At 36.9% G+C, this 15280-nt stretch overlaps 1 protein-coding gene across 3 annotated transcripts in view; it reads right to left on the reverse strand.

Moving 5' to 3' along the window:
* Positions 1–1083: 1083 nt before the first annotated feature.
* SIPA1L2 (signal induced proliferation associated 1 like 2) overlaps positions 1084–15280 on the reverse strand; it is a 147509-nt gene continuing 133312 nt past the window's right edge. Inside the window, exons 19-23 of one of the 3 annotated variants that reach the window (XM_064445699.1) lie at positions 12573–12704; positions 5940–5993; positions 4870–4993; positions 3162–3243; positions 1084–2321 (exon numbers count right to left, since the gene is read on the reverse strand). In XM_064445699.1, the coding sequence (XP_064301769.1) occupies positions 2175–2321; positions 3162–3243; positions 4870–4993; positions 5940–5993; positions 12573–12704 (539 nt within the window). In that variant the 3' untranslated portion in view covers positions 1084–2174. The remainder of the gene's footprint in view (positions 2322–3161; positions 3244–4869; positions 4994–5939; positions 5994–12572; positions 12705–15280) is intronic. The other 2 variants (XM_064445700.1, XM_064445701.1) reach the window with 2 other exon arrangements.

Raw genomic sequence — 15280 nt, forward strand, 5'->3', positions numbered from 1 at the left:
CGCTTCAGAACAAGCTTATGCTCCAGTTCATTTCAGTTCGCACGGCTTTTCAAAGCAGACAAACCAATCCTCACACAAACATGTTCACAGACAAATTGCCCAAGATGTTCAGCACCGTTAATTTGGCAAGGTCTCCAGCCAGATGGGTCTGCTAATGACTCCTGTAAGGTGTTTCAATCAGAATCTAGTGTAACACATGACTGCCATGTTTAATTACTCTATGTTAATACAGTCGAATGGATATTGTTTGGTCTGTATAAGCCAGAGGTTTGATGAAAAACAAAGACAAATAGTCTTTTTCGTTTGCATGCAAGGCTGCCAAAGCCTTGAGTCTCTGCCCATGTGCACCTTTTCCTAAGAGCAGTCATTCAGAACAACTATTATGGCAAACTTACAACACATTTCTTAGCTGATACACACTAATAATGGAAAGAGAATTTTACCCGCAACAGCCGAATATATTTTTTAACTATTCAACAATCTTTCGTAACCTTGCCTGTATGCACTGAGCTGCTGAAAGGGAACTGCGATACAACCATGATCTTGAACTTTTTTTCCCTCTCTCCAGAGGGTAACATCAAACGTGCTCACTAGCTTCATTTCACTTTGCAAAACTGTACTTTTTTGGATAGACTTTAAGCGCAGTACTATACACAAAACCTCTCACATACGCTAACAGCACAATCAAATCCTTGAGTGCTGGCCCAAGAAGTACGGCAAGAAGTATGGCAAGATATTTGCTGCTACTATTAATGTGAAATAATATAAGAAAACTAGACCCCTTTTGAAAACTTTCTTTAGGACATATTTTTGGGTAAAGTTTTGGGTAAAGTTTTTCTCCCAAGTCACTAATCAATGCCTGTGAACAGTCAAACAGCTTTTGCTCCTTGACCTCCTCAGTTACTGGATAGGACACACCAAAGAGATCAACATTGATAATGTTGACAGTCCCTCAATGGTAACAAGGAACCATGAGAGCTCTGGGAGGCTGGAGTGCCTCCAGGTTGAGAACCTAGAGTGGGCTGAACAGAACCCTGAGCTATTAATGGTGACAGTGGTTATAGATAATACAAGATAAAATAATTTAGGTTTAGATTTTTAACATTTATTAAAAAAGCGGGATGTATGTTCATTTCAAATTAAACAGTTAAAAATGTTAAAGCATACAAAGAAATCAATTGTGTACTAGCAGCATCCAATTGTTAGAATTTTCTAGAACTCCTCAGTACGGTCTTGGCAAGCTAAAAATATTACAACTTGCAACCAACTGACCTCACCATAGTGCAGATAAAACAAACTTTATAAAAACAACAATTTAGGTTAAATAAGCTTAAATAAAGGTGTTAAATACAAGACACTTGATCAAAGCTTCTGTACAAAGATAAACAAATTTGGCATTGTACAATTGATTGGCTGGCTCACACCATACATGATTTCAATAGTTAAGCAGTGTAACTGTTTAGCTGAACATCAACTATACAAAGGTAACTGAAGGTGGGAGTGGGCTAACCCCAGTGAGCCATTTACAAGGCATGTGTATTTTTAGAAAATCAGAACACTGTTTATATTCAGGCACCATTTGTTCCTGCAAATAAATAATCTCTAATGTATCTGCATCCAAACTAGTGTTAAACACATCAGTGCTAACATTTTATAAACACAGCTTTGTGACTATTCACTATACCTCCATTGTTATTGCTATGACAATGTGGACTGTGGAAATAAAACTACTGTACATACAAAAAAATAGAGCACCTTTTAAACATTAAAGTATATGTCTGGTTATTCTTTGTATCTTACAATACTGAAGCCCAAGCTAATGTAAATTGCTTTAACATCTTCACCAGCGCACCTGAAACGCAGGAACTAAAACCCCAATTATTCCTCTTCAGGCAAGCCCCAGCCAGAGCATCTTCTAAAAATGTCTAAAATGACACTAAGGATTTTTTACATTCATCTGCACACAAACAAATATCTGCTATTCTCTGCTCTCTTCATATGAATTTAAAGACAGATTACCACAGTCCCCTCTCCTTTTCAAACGAATGAAGCTGGATAGAGAAGTAGCAGAAACACCTACAATGGATTGTGAACACAGTGAAATTATTAGCCCGCTAATTCAAAAAATACAGCTGTTACACTGTTCAATTAAGTATTTTCCAGGGGCCCAGTCATTAGGATTTTTTGTCTATCGTATTGAAAAACCATTCTGTAAATTTCCTCAGTTGAGCAGCTGCTGTTTGAGACTCCTCCTGAAGCCTCATGTTATCTTGTCTCAGATGCTGCACCTCTGCTTGGAGAACTGCCTTGTCCTGTTTTTCCTGGTTAACAAAGATACAAGTTAAGTAAAGTGAGTAGTTGTGATGCCAGCGTTTATTTTTGTCGTTAATATTTCTGTGCAAGTCATACAGCCATATTTTGTTGAGCTCCCTAATCTGTAAGTTAATTCCCCAAATATGCTCCAACTACCTCGTTCCTTCTGAGAAAATTTTGCAAGCTACAAAGAAAACTAGATGCTACTTTTACACAAGAATTATAGGAGTTTACTCCGTTTGACAAAAAAATTCAAGCGCTAAAAGGAGAAGAAAGTTTTAGCTATTACGAATCATATGTGAAAGCCCACATCGTAAGGAACTGATTTCAAGCACACATTAAGGAAGGATAATATCTAATTTAAAAGTTTTCCCATATGTGATTATTTCCTTACGAAAAGCAGTCTCATTTCTACCAGTCCTGGCGTTGTCTCCAGCTCAGAAATTAGACAGCAAATGAGACACAAAGCAAGTCATTGTTACACGATCAAGATACCACAAGGCAACAAGGATGACAAATCTGGACTGTTAACTACTTAGCAATAGCGCCCGTGTCCACATCCCTAACCTTTGTTAAATCCAAGGTACCATAAATGGAAATGAAGTGCCTCATTCTTTCTGGGGTATGACTACGTGTAGGACAGTTATTCTGGAGTAAAGGTAGTTAGCCTTGGGGCTGCTTGTTCACATAACCATTCCCTCAGTGTTCTGACCAACCACTGGACTCTACCATTCATTAATTACACTATCCAGTTTAACTGATGTACTTTTTTCAAGCCCTTGATGAGCTCTGCAGAAAAATTGAACTATTAAAACTGGAGAGTAGTAATATCGCTAACAATCTCTTACCTTTCTCAGGTCGGTTTGTAGTTGCCGGAGGATGACTTCTAGCTGGTTTACTTTTCCAGTCAGAGTACTCGGAGCATGTTCCCTGTAAAGTAAACCACTACTTTCACTCTGGTTTAGTTAAAAACATTTTCTCCCCCAGATTTTGCAGGGTAACACTTCAGTGACAGCAAAGGAAACAAAACAGTTTAGGTTTAGTTAGGGAAACACAGACAAAACCAGCATCAGCAAAACAACTATTACTGGAACATAAACCCATTGCTTCAATACCTAAAGTATGACACTGCCTCTCCTGCAAACCAGGCAGAAATCCCATTGATTTTAGGAATTATTTGCACATGCCCTCACAGGGCACTCAAACTTGCTGCTAAATGGTGTGCGGAGCACATTTGTTAACAAGCTGCTTTCTGATAAGGACTGTACTAATCTGAAGCAAGCTGCAGCAGCAATTAGAGTAAACCAAAAGAGCTGTTAAGAGTTAATTGTCTACAGTTGTGTCATTTCCAGTAAAGGATAAACCTACGGCTTTATGGAGACAAATATTTTGTTTAAAGGTCAAAACATGAAATATTGCCACAGGTTAATCAAATGCATGGCCGAAGGAAAATACTGCGAATAGCTTCTGTTTCCTGTATGACAAAAGGCACTGTGGGAGACAGTTTCGTATACATTATAGATGAAATTAGCCATAATGTGAATCATTTTGTCTAGAAGAGAGACGCTGAAGACAGAAGCTTTATATACAAAGCTGAATCAGCTGCTTCATGCAAGTGCACAGATCTGACAGACTTGCCGATGCTAAAAGATGAACATCTCTAACTGGCTTTTGCAATCCTTACTGATCGCTAGGCTGGGGAAAGATGTGGACTCAGGAGACGTTACAATAAATCCACTTTACCTCTAAGTTAAATTGTGTAAAATTGGTTCAAATTAAAATGTGACAGTCTAACAAGCAAGAAGACTTTTCCCTCCATTTCCTGTTCTTCCAGTCCTGCAGCTGAAGAGCAAAACTAATCAAAGACCTGTTTTTCTTTTAAAGCATGCTAGTGGACAGATTTTACTGCTGAATCTGTGCTTTTAACAAGTATTCTCCTCACAGCAGGGAAGATGGGTGCGGAATAGAATAATCCCTTCCAGAGCACTGGGAAGAATTTGAAGAATTGGGCATTTTGGCATAAAAGCTTCCTGCAGTCCTCAGTTACAGGTTCTCTTGATTAATTTACTTCTGTATAAATGAAAAATTATGGATTTGTGAGTAGCAAATACTTGCAAAAGATAGGTAGGAACACCTGTTCCGAAGTCTGAGACATTTGCTGCAGACACAGTTATTGCATACTACAGAGCTGAGCTCCTGTCATTGGTTCTATTCAACTGAAAATAGAAATAAGCATAACAAATTATTATTGTACAGGGGGAATACAGTGAAAACTTTGATTAGCTGAAACTCTGCATCTAACCATCCTCTGCATTAGAGGCCTATTCTGGTGAGAGAGTTTTATCTGACTGTACTACAAGTTTTCTAGATAGAGTTGCTCAGAGGTTGATTCCAAGAACCAACATTTTTCAAAATGAAAGACAGGATCAGCCGAGGTAACAGGCCTGCCATCAAAAGAGCAATGAAACATGCATACAGGTGATCTGACATGCAACATTAAAAGAAAATCTTTTCTTAAAATAACTTTCTAAGAAATAGGCTTTAATTCTCACATACCCAGCAGCCTCAAGGAAATCTTTTCCATCCGTGGGACTCTCATCCAAAGGTAACTCCTGTGGTCCTTCCAAGCCCTGAGCTTGCTGCATATCATTCAAGGTGCAAAAAGATGCTACTCTCTGATCTGTAAAAAAAGTAATGTAATGGCACATTTAAAGCTGGACATACATAGAAAACAAAAGGCTATATTACAGCCATTATCCTGGTTCAGTTAGAGAAACGGATGTAGGTTTCTACATCACAGCTTTGAAGATAATCAGCAGATGTAAAGTATATTCCAGCTAGTTGGCTTTCCCACATCTGCATCCAAAGGCAAACCCAGAGCAATTTTTGTGTGTCTATCAGCAGAGCAAGACAGATTTGTTTGGACCAGTTAATGCTGATATGAACAGTAAATCGGTCTTGACGAAATCTGCAGAAAACCATTTGAGAATTCAGGGCCACAACCAATGACAATAATAATTCAATGAAAAGGTTTGCATTTTCCATGGACTTAAAGCCATCAGATTCCTCAGAAATCTGCACTGTTCATTTTGTACTGTTTTACTGTCTCAAGCACTTGCAGAACCTAATGGTAATCTGCATACTTGATAAACAATAAATCCACACTATTTTTATCGATTGAGTTTTTGTAATTTATATTACTTAGGCACACTATTATCTACATCGGATTCCACTAGAACAGAATCTAACAAGCACAGATGTAATTACCTATGGATATACAGTGTGGTTGCCAAAATACATCAGTCACCACATAATAGAAGTATGCCATGCAGATCATCATTGCACAGGACGGGAGTAAATGATGCATTCATTAGGATTTAATTTGTCTTCTTTAAAAAAAAATAATATCATATTCTGTGGAGATTGATTTAACTTATTTCTGTCAAACATCATCCACGTCTGTAGGCTTGTAGAAATTCTGGCGACAACATGCCTGCCTTGCCCTTTCTCCCCTTGCTCTGCCACCCCGCAGGCCCGAAGCTTGCATTATCATGCAAACGTGCAAACATAGGAAATATTAAAGAAAGTTTACAAAAGGCAAAAAGCCATCAATCCCAGACCATCACCTAGAAACGGCGTGTGATGACAGAACGGCCCAAATTCTTCATCTGAGTCAAAACCTGGAATAAGATTTAGAATGTTCCTATAAACAAGACAGTCCATCTCCACTGGAGCAGCTGTGGCCCTCACGTACAGCGCACACAGTGGAATACTCCCCGTGCAACTCATGCTGTCTCTCTTTCTTAGCCTTGCAAGGCCCTTTTTTACCCAACACTGACATTACAGGAAAGCATGAGGCGTCATGCCCCGTGTCTCTGATAGCAATAGCAGTACTGCGACACAGCATGACAACTTCGCATGATACGTACAAAGACACCCCTCCAAACTCTAGGTACCCAAACAGTGAATACAGGCCAGATCACTTTAACTAGGAAGGATGTTTTGGCTTAAAAGTTCTACCAAACAAAAAGAGGAAATCACTAAAAAGCTCTTTAAAAGGTTTTTTAAAATGAATGATTTTAAGGAATAGCAAAGATTGACAATGCATTCTATAATATCATAAAGAGGAGTTGCACGTCATTTTTTTAATCCCATTTTGAAGACCACAGTTGATTTCCCCTGCTTTTATCCTTATTTCTGACTAGTGATGGATCTCAGCCAATATGAACATGACCTTGTTATTATGTGCTGACAGTAAGGTAAGAATATAATTTTAAACACGTAATCAATGACATCATGTACAGATTTGAAACGTATTAAGTTGAATAGATCTAATTAGTACAGATAAGCTAAAGCTAGTTTCCCAGATCAAATGCGGGATGTAGGCCAGAAACAAGACTGTGTGTACAATCGGTTTGAAGTACACATCTAACTGTTGATTTCACCTTTATACTCTCACATTTTCATTACCAGTCGATAGATGAAAACAAAGCCAGCAACAGATGTTATGCAGTTGCTATTTTTGATATGGCCAAGAATACGTGGCAGGCGACATTGTGTCTCGGAGGCAATTCTACTGCAATATAAAAAAATCCCCATTCTCCTCCCTCTGTCTGGTAAGCTTAATTAAAGAGAACGGCCACTTGTCTGGTTTATTTTGTCAGTTGAGAAAATGTTTTGTCAGTTTGATCCCCCCCAGGAGTGTCTGAAAGCATCTTTTTCTTAATGGATAAAAGCAGGTGCCAAAACAGGTACATGCAGCTGCTAATGAAATCACGTGATGCTATTTTTAAACACAATATTTTAAGATATTTTCATATTATTTTAACACACAACAAAAATATAAAAACATGGGTGCTTGCAATGAAGTATAATGTGTGGATTAACTTTTTCCTCCTTGTGCAATCCCTAATGAATTTCAATGCCACATAATTTAAAAAAAATATTAACACTTATACTAGGAAAATAATCGTTAAATATTTTCTATTTTCCTAGTATAACTTAAATATATTTTTCCAATATTCATATATTTATAAAATATTAAATCATATTCTCACATTCATCAGGGGAGGAATTAAGCCACTACATGGCCACTAATAACCAGAAGTCTCTGATCACATAATATACTATGGAAATTCCTGTGTTACCCTTCGAGGAGCAATTCCTTAATTTCCAAAAGCCAAGTTAGTGTCAAAACCATTCTCTCAACAAGCTAGTAAGACAATAAATCACTTTAGTAACTAGTACATCAACAAGATCCTGGACTAGCAAATATTTTGCCTTTGAATACCTTTCAAGTACTTTTAAAGACACATTTTTATTTTCAGTAACTATATCAGATTTCACTGATGCTTAGCAATAGTCTCATCTATTTACCATTTAAATTAGAACTGTTTTTAAACCTGAATTGTAGTGAAGGCTGAACTTGGGCTTCAAAGAGTAAAATCTTCCTTCTGATTTTTGCTTTGTTTGTCCTTAACAAAATTGGCTTGACTCTATATTCATGAAAATGAAATCAAAGCTGCCTTCACCAACAGTTAATTTCAAAAGAAAAATCAAGTGCATTTCTGACTACGATGCTGTAGACACAAGTTCTGCTTCCTCCAAACTACAGGGACACCAATTCAAGTGAAATGTGCATAGTAAACAGAAGAAAATACATGTAAATCTCAGAGCTCTTATTTTCACCTGGGATGTCTTTGCCAAACCCCACGCAGGACCCACGCATAGAAAACTATTTGCAAAAATTTATTGGTCTTTAAATTTTAAGCAACAGTTGACTTAGCAAGACCAAAGGTGAGCCACAATTCATGTCTCACTTTAAAGTAATAGAATTGTACAGTTGTAACCACTAAGAATTTGCACCTGGATTTTCATTGTTCCAGACAACTGAGGCCAGAGGAAACGCCAGACAATTTTGATGTACTGGAGAGCAGAAAAGGCTGAAATGAGTATAGTGCATGAAGCTGCTCTCTCACCATTAAAGCAAAGTCTGCCCACAAGCATACACTGACATATGCAGTGAAGCAGACACACATGCATGCACTAGAAATGATCAAATGTTAACAAAATATTTTCATTTTTTCTTTTTCTAGCAGTTTAACATATTAATTTGGTTAAAATAATTATCCTTCATGCTGAATGCTTCACTTCTTTCTCATTATGTTATGTGTAGCATTACTTGCATTAAGCTATAAAGATTTTAAATGGAAGTATTAAAATAATATTAATTATACTAGCACAGATGTTTCTGCAAAGATAAACTGGCATTAAGAAACACTGCATTCTGATTGGCACTAGTAGACGTTCATAAAAATAACCTGGAATAAAAAAATCAGAAGTTGAAACTACCTGTTTTAATGAACTAAATCAAAGGCATCAAAGGGACTTTCTTAGGCTGTTAATTCCCACAATATAATTTACCAAACACGAAACAGCTTTTTTTAAGCACAATAAACCTAGTTTAGAAGAGCATAAATAGTACAAAGTTCTATTAATAATAATAATCATCAATATTTATGCTTGTGTCAATTCTCTTCTGTAGTGACAGTAACAGCACAGACATCTAGAAAGACTTCTCCTTTTGTTCCCCAAAACATCGAAAAGATTCAAAATTAGCCATCAGCAACATAATACGCATGTGAAAGCCAGTCCTTCTTCCCTGACTTGGAGATCTATTGGAAGGATAATACAAAAAGAGAATTAAAAATACATTCTCTCTTTTTCCCTTACTCTTTTCTGAGATTTCTTTGTTCTCCTTTTTCTAATTCGGCTTTCCAGTTTATTACATAAATCCCCATATCTTTATCTTTACTCAGTTCAACATGCTGTCTTTCTTCTCGCTTCTTTAACTTCTCCTTTTTCACCCCAACTGCCCTCCTTAAAACCCTACCCCTTTTGCTGTACAGTCACATCCAGCTCTATCTATTTTTTATCGTTTGCTTCAGGGATGGACACAAAAATACCACAACAGTGTACTTCTAGCATGTCAGCTGCTCCCCGGTTACTGTCTCTTTGCAACTCCCACCAAAATAAGAGGAGGGAACTGGAAGCAGCCTATCCATGTATGAAAGAAATGGAAGGATACTCCTTGCTACTGACTGCTTGCATGCTAAAGAGGATCTCTGGATAAATACCAGAGTCAAAACTACGCCCTGCAAATGAAGGCATTGCAAAGACTTGAAATAATGTTGCATTGTGCTCCAGCTTATGGACATTGACCCTCAACAGACACAGCTCAAGCAAGACCCCTTACTGATGCAGCTGCTGGAGCCTGTGGGGTTAACGCCTGCACAGCTCTTCATTGCCCTGCCAAGACCTGTCTTAGGAATAACAGAGGATTTTCAGGAAAAGTTTGAAGTCAATATTCAGCTTCCCACAAAAGTTCTTGCCAAGCAAAAGCAGTGAAAGTGAAATCCTCGCAAAGCGAAAAGCATTATCATCATACTTCCAATTTAAAGAAAGTACTGACTTACTCCACCCTTGTGGGCCACAGTTTGACAACGGCTGTTCTACACAGAACCAAGGCCGCAGTTGGATAAAAGCTAATACTAATTAATAAACCACCTATTGAACTGTTCATTGGAGGGGGGAGGCTAAAAATGAGATCTTGGTTCTTGCTACACCCATGAGTGAACTCCAAGTACAGATGATGGTATCAAAAATCTTGCTACTATATTTAATTCTTAATCCAATTAATGCCAACATTATAAGCACCTAAAAAGGCTATATTCAACATTACTCCAGATACAACTGCATTTTAAGACAAGACAGATGAAGGATTACAAGGCCCACGTTATGGATGTTGAACTGATCAAAATATCTAAGTTGTCAACATACAATCTATAGAGATCACGGGGGAAAAACACTGTTCTTGGAATCAGATTGGTAATTTTGATAAACCGATATTAAGAAAAGACCTTGTACAAAGAAAAAATAAAATTAAGTCTTGTATCTAGGTTCTAGGTCAGAACACAACTTTGAAATACGAGGCTGGCAAAGCCAAACTAGAGAAAAACTCTATCATTAATTTCTTAAATTGGTGTTAAACAAGTCCTATCCATTTTGTGATATTTTTCAGTGAAGGTTAGGGGTGTAGGGGGGTGTTGTTTGCTTTGGTTTTTTAATTTTTTTATATTTTTTTAATTTGAGATGGCCCTGTATAAAATGTGGTCACAGTTCCACCCAATTTAATAAAAAGATCAAAGCAATTTTATATTCAGAAATGGACAACCTTTAGAAGCATCCACTCTCTTTTTCACATTGATAGAATGCAGAACAGTAGCTCCAAGGTATTTTTGAATAGTAAGTTGAAGCAACTCCTAAGTCAACATCATTAATACACATAAGAAAACTGCATCTGCTAATTCATATCCAACACATTCCCCAGTGATTTTTTTATGACATGCCTATCAGTTATTCTTCTTTAAATGGCTTTCAAATTGCAAGATGTAGGATAGAGAAAGTTGAACAAGGGCTTAAAAATTCCATTCCTTGTAAAAATTTCAAATTGCAGTACTATGAATTTAGTCAAAACATTTTATGTCATCTAATATATACACAGATGTCTCCATTGCAGAGTCCTAAACAGAAAAGAATTACATTCCTTCACACAAAACTATATTATTTACTACTCATATTCTTAAAATAATTTTTAAAAATGCCAAACAAAAACCCAAACAATAAAAAGTTTCTATCTTGCAACTCAGACCATCAGCTCTCCAGCATTATCTACAGATATATCTAAGATTTTTGCAATTAAAACCCAGTAAGTGAATACTCCTCCTCCCTAGGATAGGGCACTGTGGATGTTGTCCTACCGCTCTTTCCCAAATTCAAATGGTAATTACACTCACATAACACTTACCAAAGTGAAATTATTTTCATCACAATATTAAGTAGTAAAAATAAAGAAAATCTGTTAAAGTTTTCAAAGAAAGCTAAAAATACAGGAGCGTAACTGGTACAGAATGACCTTTTAGTCAGCTGAACTCAAAATTTTTAATAGCCTTTAAAAATATTCTTCAAGCACAAAGTTACAAGGTGAGTCGTTTACTGATCCAAACCTATTTTCAGTTGTTTAAGATGTCAATAACAAAAGGCAGGACGTTCCCTGAGCAATCAGACATAGAAACGTATGGGAACAGTCTTCAGATTCTCAGCATCACAGTACTCCCTGACAGCTACCACCGGAGTGTTTGAGTAGTACTGAATAGTAATGAACGCACATACAGTTAATCAAGTTAAGAAACAAAACAGTACTTTGGATTGCTAATCATCACTGCTGGTTTGGGTTTTTAACAATGCCATTTAAATTAGTGTAGTAAGTAGTTCTGAAGAGCTTTTGGTCAAATTGAAATTTAATCACTTCATACTTAGGGAAGGAATCAGGTACCAGAAAACTGATTCCCATGGTTGTTTTTAGTTAAAAAACACAGAACATCATCTCATCAGTAATTTCACAACCAGTTTTCCTCATCAAGTTAAGACCTGTATCTTATACAGTGATGATTATGGAAATGCCACCCTTATCCACAGATACCTCTGACTTCCCATACATTTACTAATGAGAGTAAGATCAGTTAAGAAATGTTGGAAATCTTAGGACAGCACAGTGACCTAACAAAAACACCCCTCAGAAACAACAAAACAAATATTCAACTGTATATATTCATATATAAACTCAAACCAACATCCGTGTTCATACATTATGTGTATGTTGAGCTCTCAGAGAGGCGAATGAGGTTTTTCTTTTAGTTAACCTGGTCTTGTGATTTAATAATGCAAAACCGGTCAATATCCTGCACCTCAAATTCTGCTACTGGAAAATATAGCATACACTTTTGCTGTTTTCAAGGGTTTATTATGAAAACTGAGAGGGACTGCAACATCATTTGGACTAAATGTACAAGTTTATAAACACAACAATAAAGTCAGTAAAGTGTTACTCCCAGTTTCATTTTTAACATTAACTTAAATGCTTTGAATCTCTCCTTCAAAGCACCTGATTCTTCCAGTTGATTACAGAAGAAACGTAGGCCCCTAAGTGGTTAAATTATATCTTAGATACTGAATGTATCTTGAATACCCCAAATTTTCAGTTACAGTCTTCTGCATTGAGAAGTGATACTGCCAAAAGTACTAAAGGGCTACAGAGGCAAACACTGGATTTTTGTAATTCAAAGTGTGGCTATACAATATATATTTTTTAAAAAAGTTTGTGTATTGAACATTGATCTTTATTCAAATTTTCCTGTTACCTTCAAACGCTCGTGCAGCATCTACCAGGTGGGACCAGTCTAGCCCTGTGGCAGTGTCTGGCAGGGGCATCAGGCCAGGATCATTGAATTTGGCTTTATCAGATAAGGACCCATCTGAGAACCAGAATTCATCTAAACAATAAACACAATAATTAGTCTTCCTATAACAATGATGTACAATTAATTTTGAAGCTATATAATGAACTGTAAAAAAATGTATAAGCAAAGAGTGCTTATCTTCATTTCTCGTTTCTGTCTTTTCGTGTTCAATACTCAGTATAGGTGGAACAATTTGGAAACTTCAGCAGAATAAGATGGGAAGGGTTTCCATAGGGGTTTCTGTGTCACTTTGCACGTGATGCATCCTTTGCATTTTCACGTGAATGCTGTGTGAGTAGGCAGCATCCATTCTTAAACCATATCATATTAAACCTGAGCACTGAGCAGAAAAGTTGCTAGATACACAAACTTAAAATTTTAAGATGGCTGTGAAACAATGTACGAGATATTTGCATGCAGTTTTATTCTGAAACTTAAATATTTCAGTTCCAGAAGCAATTTAAAAAGTATCACCTGCTTTTCTTTTAATGCATTTGTAAATTCTAGCCTATATCCAAAACTCACTATCACATTAAGAACACCACCTCTTTAGTTTAATATTTGTAGCTGTATATCTGAGGACTTAAGACTTGTGCGCCAATCTCTAAACTCCAGAGTGAGCTGTAACACATTGCATACTGTAGATAGGTTGTGTATTAATTAAAATGTATACACTCTAAAGTTAGCTCAAACACAGCTTTCAGTTACACAGTCTTTTAGAAAGGTACCACAAACATACATCTTAGTAGAGGAGATGCTAATTTTTAAAGTTATCTTAAATAGTTTTACATTTTCCTTACCTATCCATAGCATTCTGCCCTCTGATAATGTGAACACATTAAAATGAATATTGCTGAACAGGCACAGAGAGGTTCTTACAACTGAACATAAACCAAATACGTTCTTTATAATCAGAATTCATCTTAACCATAAAGCTAGTAATACAATATTGTACTTTTATTATATAGTACAGTCAGGCAAAAAAGAGAAACTTTGCTTCAGATGTATCTACTTCTATTAAATAAAAAGGTCAAAATAGTAGCTTTTCCTTAAATATTTCAGAAGGAAATTTCCATCTAGTTATTCCAGTGATTCAGACTATTTTATGAGGAATATTTTTCCCAGGAAAACACCAAACACAAAAAACAATGAAGGAAAAAAACCGCACACATACAAGGGGAAGATACATTATAGTTTAAGAAAACAGCACGTTGTCATTGTCCTGATACTAATGAAAAACAATACCAAAGCCCATTTGAATGAAAGATTTCTGACCTAAAAATCCAAAAGCGGTAGCCCGCTACAGAGCATTCTACTGCATGAAGCATTGATTAGAGCATGTCATACTCTTTGCAGAAAGCTTGTTTAAAAAAAAAAAGATCAGGAACAGTAAAGTAAAGGTGGTTTGCAATCCTCTTTCATAAATTAGGAGTCCCACAAAACAAAAACAATGCAGAAGAGGTAGAAATCCTGCTTATTGTGGCATTTACCTTGTTCTACAACTTACATGAAAGATACAGTATTGTTATATTACAATTGGAAGTGACTTGACAAAACTCTGTAGAAATGTATTTCTCGCTACCCACCTTTAGTATGCAAAAGTGGATGTTATATGAAATGGAAAATGTAATATACAAATATATTCTACCGATACATCTCTGCTAAGATTTTAGTTTCAGTTCCTTATAAACATACATAAAAAATCTTCTCTAAGGTTACCTTGGGGTGCAAACACATTGGGAGCTCAACATCAAGGTAGTCTCTGAACTTTTGTGTATGATCTGGGAATTATAAGAACCTTATTTATGCAAGCACAAACGTTCTATGTACACCCCTGTTGTGGAAAATAGGATGCCTTATTTGTAAGGCTGGCAAGCCAGCTTTTGGTTCTAGACCAGCAGGCAGGCCCTAAGGGACAGGCCTGGCTTTTGTGCGATCAGCCTAGAGGGGCTCATTGTGAAACCTGTCAGGAAGATGCCTGTTCCCAGTGTGATTCTGCTGGCTTTCCAAATTAAAGTGTAGGAGTGATATATTCACTGGTAGTCATCCTTCATTATGCGCTGTCCTTGCGAGAACCTCAGTTCACCTTAGATTGGATCCTATTTGGTCCCGCATAAGACCTGACAGAGCAACTCAACTGCGGAAAGCCTGCGAGAGTAGAGATTTGAATATTGATAGCTCTGCTGATGGCTGAAATTTTAAGTGGAATAACTGAACAGGCATGAGTATGCCACCACAGAATAATTCATTTTCAAGATATAAATTATGTGTTCTTGTGCAATGGGGGTGGGAGGAGGGGAAAGGAAAAAGGAAAGGGAGCTCTAATAATATAGGCCTCTTTGTGCTTCTGAATTTCAGAGAATATTGTTTGTATTTCAGGAATGCTCTGGGTGAAATGAATTATTTCTAGCCTCCTATATTTGCATTTCCTCCCTGCTCCTCTTAACTCGCTGTTACCTCCGCTTTTTCTCTGTACGACTGCTGCATTAGCAGCTGCAGGCTGCCTGTTGTCTCCCTTTTTGATTTATGCGAAGGTGACAAGTTATACTTGAGCATGCCCACCTCTGCGTGCCCGGGAGGATATGCCTAATCTCGTAGGCTGCTATCTT

The sequence above is a fragment of the Phalacrocorax carbo genome, chromosome 3 (assembly GCF_963921805.1).
Source record: "Phalacrocorax carbo chromosome 3, bPhaCar2.1, whole genome shotgun sequence".
In the NCBI taxonomy this organism is placed as follows: domain Eukaryota; kingdom Metazoa; phylum Chordata; class Aves; order Suliformes; family Phalacrocoracidae; genus Phalacrocorax; species Phalacrocorax carbo.